This window comes from Lycium ferocissimum, chromosome 10, assembly GCF_029784015.1.
Source record: "Lycium ferocissimum isolate CSIRO_LF1 chromosome 10, AGI_CSIRO_Lferr_CH_V1, whole genome shotgun sequence".
Classification (NCBI taxonomy): domain Eukaryota; kingdom Viridiplantae; phylum Streptophyta; class Magnoliopsida; order Solanales; family Solanaceae; genus Lycium; species Lycium ferocissimum.
This window is the reverse complement of record NC_081351.1, coordinates 20,567,090-20,576,617: the sequence shown is the minus strand read 5'-3', so window position 1 is coordinate 20,576,617 and position 9,528 is coordinate 20,567,090. Positions and strand designations below refer to the sequence as shown.

Below are 9,528 nucleotides of genomic sequence, written 5' to 3'. Positions count from 1 at the left end.
CGTCCATCAACCGTAGGCCCATAAATGACCTCCACATCCCGAAGGGTAATGGTAGCCTTACCGGTGCGGAGATGAAACGCGCGCGTCTCCGGCCGCCACCTCTCGCCAATGCCGTCACTAGCGACCTATCGTGCCGTACCCGACCAACTTCGACACACCCCCCAGATACCGCCCCCGATGTAGTATATCCAGACACGAGGATGCGGGGGGCGAGCGAAGATCTCCCATGCTAAGTCCCCTAACCTGTACGGACCCGAGCCTCGTGTGCAGGGTTCTGATGTCCATATATGTTGCAGCCTATGCTCCGATCAAGATACAAAAGAATCCTTGGCCGAAGTGGCCCCGATCAAAAGTGGTGGTGATCCATCTATTTTACGCATTTTAAATCAATCATTAACAAGTAGTATTAGTTATGTAATCTTTTATCGAAAATTTTATTAAGTGATTGTGGTGACCATCCGTTTTACATTTTTTAAATCAATCATTAACAAGTAATATTAGTTATGTGATTTTTATCAAAAATTATATTAAGGGCTTAATCCTAAGCTACGGATTATGAATCCTAAACTAAGGGTTTTCAATCCTAAAATATAAAGTTTAAAAATTAATAAGTCAAATAATTAACAATTAGTTAGCAAACAATTAGTATAAATAATTAATAAATAAACAATAACTAACTAATCAAATAATTAACAAGTTATTATCATATATTTAATAAATAAACAATTAAGTAACTAATCAAAAAATTAATAAATTATTATCGTATATTTAACAAATAAACAATTAATTAACTAATGAAACAATTAAGAAATTATTAACAAATAAACAATTGGCTTAACAAAACTAAATAAATAATTAGCCAGTCTAACAATTGAAATAACTAGTCTAACAATTAATAAATACTTAAGTCGCTAATCGAACAATTAACAAATACTAAATAAACAATTAATAAATAATTAACTAATTAATAATAGATAAACAATTTTTTTTTTTTTTTTTTTTAAAAAGAGGGCAGTCGCGTGGTTGGTGCGGATTGCCCAAAAACGCACAAAAAAAATGTGCAATCCACCACAGATCACTCCCACCATACCTAAGGTAATAACATGTTTAGCATCAAGAAAAAATTCGTAATACAATAACTCAGAATGAAGGTGTTTTTGAGTTTTCAAAATGAGCTTCGCGCCGCTTCATTCCAAAAATCTAACCTTAGAAACTTGTTCCCCACACTTCAATATACCAAGATTATTAACTTTTGGGTTGAAAAACAACACGAAAAAAGACGTTTTGGGGGGTTGGGGACCACTGAAATGGGGCGTTAATGGCGGGGCATTTGGGGAAGTGAAAGGTTCGCGTCTCTTATAGGGAAGGAGGGGGCGACTTTTTTTTTTGCCTCCTTCACGCATGAATTTCGTGCGTGAAAGGCCAAACTTGTATTTTTGCAGTTTGGTCCTTTCACGCACTAACCTAGCAGAAACTTATAAATGTTTTTTTTTTTTTTTTTTTTTTTTTGCGTTAGTTTGGTTTAACTTTTTTTTTTTTTTGTGCGCTACAAAAGTCGCGGATTCTCTGTGACAAAGAGATCCTCAACTTCTATAAATCATTAATGGGTACATCCTCTCATACACTGCCTGCTGTTGACAAAGAGATCATGAAAAGTGGCCGCACTCAATCATGCCCAACGAACGCCTTAAGTGCAGAGGTTACAAGCCGAAATTGCAGGGGTCGCGATCTATTGGCGATGATAAATCACTTGGTATTGATGGGTATAACTCGTTGTTCTTTAAAAAGGCATGGCCCGTAGTCAAAAATGACATAGTTGCTGCCATCACAAATTTCTTCTCCAGTGGGAAACTTTATCGAGCTATCAATTGCACATCTGTCACGTTGATCCCCAAAACACCAACGCCTGCTACAGTTAAGGAATTTAGACCCATTGCTTGCTGCACCATTCTTTATAAGATTACCGGGAAAATTCTTTCTACTAGAGTACGTGCCCGCTTATGCGGTGGATTATTTCAGAAGCCCAAAGCCGGGTTTATCCCGTAAGGAAAATATCCGACAACATCATCCTATCCCACGAACTCGACAGCCTACACTAGAAAGCATACTTCCTCTAGACGTGTCATTAAGATTGATCTACAAAAAGCATACGATTCTATTGAAGGTATACTTAGAACAAGTTCTTAAGGAGCCGAAATTTCCTACCAACTTTCTAGGTCAATGATGGGAGTGCGAGGATTACCAATTATACGATCATGGTCAACTGGGAACCATCTCGAGCCATTCGATGTCGCTAGAGGACTTCGGGCGTTATGGGACCCATTGTCTCCTTACCTTTTTGCCATAGCGATGGAGTATTTAAGGGCATATCCGAATGCACTTAAGCACCGTAAAAATTTCAAATACCACTCCCGTATGCTCTAAGCTTGGAATCACCCACTTAAGCTTCGCCGATGATCTTTTGCTATTTTCTAAGGTCATGCGTGGCTTCGCATCGCACTCCAACACCGTTTCAACACCTTTTCTCAAAGGCCAGGACTCCAAGCTAACCTAGTAATAGCTCCGTATACTTGGGGGGGTACTACTTCAGATCGCGTAAGATGAGATACTAGCTAAGCTTGGTTATTCACGTGGGGAACTGCCATTCAAATACCTCGGGGTTCCTTTATCAACCAAGAAGTTAACTATGGTGCAGTGGCTGCCACTGATTGAAAAGATAATAGCCAAGATTTCTACCTGGACAGCAAAAAAATTATCTTACGCAGGTAGAGTCCAATTGATGCAAGCTGTAATCTTTGGAATCCGTGCCCATTGCCCACTCTTTATCATTCCTAGCAAGGTCTTAAAAGCTATCGAATCATATTGCCGTTTTATGTTTATTCGGGAACAAATGTCATCACAAAAAAAGCCCTTATACGGGAAAGGGTGTGTACTCCAAAGTCGGCAGGGGGACTAAATCGATTAATCTTCGCCCCATGGAACAAGGCCGCCATAGCCAAGACTCTGTCGACTCGGGAACACAAAGATAAGCTAGCGGATCAAATGGATCCATGCTTTCTACATAAAGGGAAAACAATTTCATGAGATCAATACACCACAACAGGCGTGCTGGACGGCGAGGGAAAATATCGGGAGGCTGTAGCGTGAATCGCCCGTATCCAACGTAATGCCACCGTTTCGAAAAATCCCTTATCCGAATCATTTACTTGGTACCGATGGATCGCAATAAAGGCCACCTTGGAAATGCTTAATGTTCGACAACCCCGCCGTATCGAAAGCTATCTTTACTATGTGTGGTTGCAATTGCAAGATAGACTATTAACCTCCGATACATTACTTGGATGGGGTATGGAAGTGCAGAGGAACGTGTAACGTGGCCGCAACATATAGAATCTAGTGGACCACTTTTACACAAAATGTGACTATGCACTAGCTAAATGGGGACAAACTACTACACCTGGTCACAAAACCGCTGGTACTACTAATAGTCGGGGACAAGACATAGAACAAGTGCAAAAAAAGGGAAGTGGAAAGTCAACAAACGCCCGCATTTTCTAATGATTTATGCCGAGTTTGTATATGCCGTGTGGCTAGAAAGGAACCAACGAGTATTTGAAAAAGAGACGACGGATCGGGAGCCGGTTGTGTGAAGTAGCGTACATATGTAAAGTGGACGTGGCCGGACCTGGGATTCGGGATTACTATTCACCAATTTATATTTTAAAGTCTAGTAGGCATATTCTAGTATAGGTTCATGTAGTTTCTTTTTAAAGCAATAGCAAGTGAGTATAAACTTGCTATAGTTTTGTAAAGCTTTACTGGTGATTAATAAGAAAGTTAATTAATTACCAAAAAAAAAAAAAAAGTCACGGATTCCCTTCGGAACTGATTGTTGATGAAGCACCTAAATTATTGTACCACATGGTATTTGTAATGATTAATAGTAATGAGACTATTCTCTATTAGCACATTAGCCTTACAATTATTTTCTCAAATTAACGTTCTCAAGGCCTTTGTCATTTTCATGAATGTTAAAGGTCTTTTTAGGCTTAAATATAAGGTAGATAATATAAATCTACGAATGAGCATTCGAGTTGAAGTCACATAATTATTTTTAGAATATCTGAAGTTGAAACAAACAAATTATAAAGTTAGCTGTACGTGGATTGTTCACTTGGCCCCAAAAGAAATTGTAAAATTTAAAAACATGTGAGTGAGTATAACCAACCCTAAATTGGTAGTTTTGTCTACTTTAGTTTTCATTTTATTTATCACACACGCATATTTTAAAGAAGAAACTTTTCATATTTTTTTTTTTAAAAAAAAAAAAACAGTAATGAAAGATTCGGACCGTATAACATCTAATTTCAAGGAAAATATTGTCTTTGTGAACTAATTTACACACACACTCTTCACATGCATAAGAAATTTTCATCTATTTTGGTCCTATTTAATTTATCAAAATATTTTTTTTTTAATTTAATGATATCTTTTTCGCGGTCAAATTCACTAGTTGAAAAATAAGGAAAGATTAGTCAAAAAAACTCTTATCAGATATTATTAGTGTTTTCGTGAAGGATGTATGTATAAAAGGCTAACATGTTAAGGCCTCATTTGTTTGCACTTATTGGAGGTCTGAATCTGAATGGTTCAGACTTGAAGCCATTATGTGCATTTGTTTGCATTAAGATCTAAGCACTTATTGGGTCTGAATAGGTCTTAATCATTAAGATCTTGAACCAAGTCTCATTTGTTTTCATTAAGATTAAGACGTCTGAATCTGAATGCACATCTGAATGATTAAGATGTTGTCTGTAGGTCTGAACACTGAATGATTAAGACTGTTTGTTGAATGTTTTTCAACATCTGAATGTGCATAATGTATTCATTTAAACATAATAAATATACAATTCAAATAAAAAATAACTAAATATCAGAAAATAAATATAATAAAATAAAATATTATTTGATAAAAAATGAAACACTTATGTTCACTAGTAGTCGGTGTAGATGATTTGTAGTCGCGGTGTGACGAGCGAGACTTTATGGGCAGTGGCGGCGGATGTTGGGTGAGAGGCGGGAGATAGAGGGGTGGCGGCGGGCGGGGCCGTTGCAGAGTGGAGGGACGGGGAGCGAGAGCCGGGGCGCGGCGGGATCTGGGCCGGGTCGGACGGGGCGTGCGGGAGCCGGGGGTCGGGAGCGAGGGGGCGGTGGGTCAGCGGGGCACATGGGTGGGGGGTGGGTTGAGCGGAGGGTGGGGGCGGGGTCGCGTTATGCTAAAAAAAAATTCATACAAAAATACCTCTTAACGATATTAAGACTTGTTTTAAGATCTTAATGATTAAGACCTATTCGCACCCAATAAAGTTGCTTAGATCTTAATGCAAACAAATGAACTTAATAGCCTAAAGCCTACACCATTCAGATTCAGACCTCCAATAAGTGCAAACAAATGAGGCCTTAATATCATTAAGAGGTATTTTTGTATGGAAATTTTTTTTCACCACCTCCAACCCCAACCCCAACCCCAACCCCAACCCTCCACCTCAACCCCACCCCCACCCACTCTCCACTCCAACCCCACCCCACCACCCACCCACCTTCCACTCCAACCCCCACCCCACCCCACCACCAACCCCAATCCCACCCCACACCGCCCATTCTCACTCTCCACCACCAACCCCTACCCCATACCACCCACTCCCCACTACACCCACCTCCCACCACCAACCCCACCCTACTCCCCATCAACCCCTACCCCACACCACCCACCCTTAGTCCCCACTACCCCCACCTCCCACCAAACCCCACCCCCACCCCCACTCCTCACCCCACTACCTCCAACCCCTCACCCCAACCACCTACCACCCGCCACCCCTTCACCCCGACTCACCACCCACCACGACTACAAAACATCTCCATCATTACTAGTGAATATAGATGTTTCATTTTTTTTAATCAAATAATATATATTTTTTATTAAATTTGTATTTATTTTCTACTATTTAGTTAATTTTTTATTTGAATTGTATATTTATTATGTTTAAATAAAAACATTATGCACATTCAGATGTTTAAAAGCAAATAGTCTTAATCATTCAATGTTCTACCTCGTAGCATGCATTCGCATTCGTATCTCGCATCGTCTTAATCTTAATGAAAACAAATGAGGCCTAAGTAAATAAGAATAAATGAAGTAGTTCAATCGTTATATATATAATAAAATCAACGTGAATGTCAAACAATTCACATTGGCCACTCGGCCATATTGAAAGGAATGTTGGATAATATTTTAAATTTTCTGCAGTGTTTATCATGTGAAAATTATCGAAACCATGCATACAATAATAACACCAAAAATTTAATTTGTATGTATAAATGGGTTATATCTCTTGAATGTAGAACACAAACCAATTATCACTGAAAAATTTGGCAACCATGAAGACTCTCACGATGTTTTTTTTTTTTTTTAAACCCCAGGATAACCCGCAGCCGCTACAATCTCTGCCACAGCCTCTGCCCTTCGGGTGAGCACTTTGTGCGCACTGGGTAAACCCCCCACTGTGTAATAGCCTGCAAACCACACAGGGGATGTAAACCGCACTAGGCAAGCCCTATGCATGTGCTCGACTCTAAGGCAGCATTCGAGGGGGATCGATTCAGGGTCATCCGTGTGGATAACCACCCTCCAAACCAACTGAGCCATCCCGAAGGACAACCATGAAGATTCTCATGATTTTTTTTTTTTTTTTGGAACCCCAGGATAACCCGCAGCCGCTACAACCTCTGCCATAGCCTCTGCCCTTCAGGTAAGCACTCTATGGTGAGCACTTTTTTTAATTCTCATGATGTTAATGGTGGCTGCAATTTTATTTTGCAACCACCAACAAGCGGTGGTAGCTAGAGAAGTCGACGTGGTCGTGGTCGATGACGGAAACGAGTTAAAAAACTCCCTAGTTGATGCTCTATGTCAATATTGGCCGTATCTGTATCCATGGCCAAGACCATGCCCTCCTCCGAGGCCACGACCGCAACCACGACCACGACCATGTGCACCATCACCACGACCACCGTGCTCGCCATCACCTCCACCACCGCACTCACCACCGCCTCCACCACCGAGCCCACCTCCGCCCACGAGCTGCTCGGCTAGTGACAAAAAAGAGGTGAAGGAGTGCATGTTCAGCGAAGAACCGATTGAAGAATGTTGTCCAACATTCAAGAGCATAATCAGCACTAGTTGCCCTTGCTATAAGTATGCCTGGGATTTGAACGATCAATGGGTGAAGGTTATTGATTCGTCAAGTGAATTTGATAGCCCTCGTAAGGACGTGCAGGTAAGTTATCATTTTTATCTGTCGTTTAAAATTTCGACAGACTCGTTTAAAAATATATTGTCTATAATCATTTTCGTAAGGTGTATTATTTGAGTATAAATCATCCTTTTTTTCTAAAGATTATTTGTTTTCGTGGAGTAGTGATTGTGAAATTTGAAAAAAATAATCTTAATTTCTAAAATGAAATATTTTGGAACTTTTTTTTTTAGCTAGAGTGACAGAATAAAAACGACCAGATGGATAGCAATAAAAATATCGGTCCTTCATCACAAACTACTTAGGGCCACTTTGAAGACCAGATCTTGTCCATGTTCCTTTCTTTTTGAACTAATAGAAATAGACAAATCTAGAGGTGTCAACATTAACCATTAACTATGTATCAATCGAATGTTTGTTTTTTTATTTATATTTATTGCAAGTTTTAAATTGCACATGTATATGTTTGGAAAATCTTTTCTTAAAAATATCTTATATATTTCTCCTTTTGAAATTCTAATTAATTTTTTTTTTCTAATTAGTGAAGTAGTTCTGATGCTTTTTATGTTAATTAATAATTTCAGGTGATTAAGCCATCCAAGAAGGAGTAAAAATGAAGTGTTTAATTGCTTAATTCCAGATCTTGTATTACATAATTTGCTGTTAATTACGCTTTCTAGGGGTACACTTCTAACATTGTGTTTTCTTTTTGGTTGATTATAATGTGTTACATCAATAAATTTGACATATCTGTCAATGTCTTAATGTTAGTGAAAGAAAATTATATTACTCATTAATTCCCTCAAATTTTCTTTTATTATTATTTTTATAATGATGATGTTTAGATCAGCTTACACATAGCTTAACTATTTTCTTAAATATTCGTCATCTCGCGAAAGTACATATAAATGGGGGAAAATCATCAAATATTAGATAAACAGAAAAAAGAATTATCTAATAGTTTTAGTCTATTGCAATTTGAACTCTTCTCTCTTACTCCCTACATTTTGTTCCTGATTATGTGATATTATTTATTTGTTAATCCATTTCAAACGAATATATATTTTTATATCCGGAAACATTTAACTTTAAACCTCCTAATTTATCCCTAATGAGCAGCTTTTATAAACACACAAATGTTATGACATTTTTAAAATAACAAAATTCAGAAGTCTTATAACTACATAAATATTTTAACATGTTTAAAACTATTAGTTCCAAAAAAATTCCTTTCCGTTCTTAAATCTCATGCCAAATCAAATTATATGCACCTAAATTGAAGTGAAGGGAGTATAATTTTCTTTTCTTTTTTTTTTTGGTTCAAGAGGGAGTATAATTTTCACTCGTGTTATAAGGCGATATCTTGGATGCTTTATATTCCTTCATTTTAAAATTTCTAGCCAGATCAAATTACGTAAATCGAAAGGGATGGAATATAATATTCACGCGTGTTATTGTTAGGCCACATCCTCGGATGCTTTATTTTTTTAGGGAAAGAACATTACCTAGCCATTAGGAATTTATTAGGCCCATGTTTGGGCTTAATAAAGAATTCCTACCTTTCTGCCCAACTATTCCTAGCCAAAATTTCAAAGAACCCATTCGCTACAAAAAAAATAGACTTTTTTTGGGTTCGCCACTAAAGGTTCATTACAACAAGATTGAACTTTTTTGTGGCGACTTTAAGATCAAAAATCCGCCACTAAAGGTTCACTACAAAAAGATCAGACTTTTTTGTAGCAACTAAAGATCAAAATGTCGCCATTAAAGGTCGACGAAAAAAATTCATACTGTACCTTCAAGAAATATGCCAAAGTATGTATAATATGTGTATAATTAGTAAGTATACGTTGATTGAGCCTTCAAGAAATATCCCAAAACATGTATAATATGTGTTTAATTAGTAAGTATACATTGATTATACATTTATTAAACTAAAATTATAAAGCAATGATACATTTTCTAAAAACATATTGTAGGGATACATATTATATACAATAATGATACAGTTTCTATACATATGATAGATTTTCTACACAACACTAATACAATTTCTATACATATACTTAAATTAGTTGAAAAAAGGCTAAATTGGAACCATTTTAAAAAGATTAAAAAATATCTTTTAAGCTTCTTGAGTCATCCGGTTGTCAATAATATTTGTGTCCCTTTTCTTTCTTTTTTGTTATAAATATTATTTATTATTATGGATGTC

The 9,528-nt window shown here is 37.5% G+C and overlaps 1 protein-coding gene across 1 annotated transcript; it reads left to right on the top strand.

Moving 5' to 3' along the window:
- Positions 1-1,671: 1,671 nt before the first annotated feature.
- On the top strand, positions 1,672-7,924 carry LOC132034695 (uncharacterized). The gene is made up of 3 exons (XM_059425065.1): positions 1,672-2,005; positions 6,829-7,337; positions 7,898-7,924. The coding sequence occupies exons 1-3, from the start codon at positions 1,672-1,674 to the stop codon at positions 7,922-7,924; spliced, it is 870 nt and encodes a 289-aa protein (XP_059281048.1).
- Positions 7,925-9,528: the final 1,604 nt, after the last annotated feature.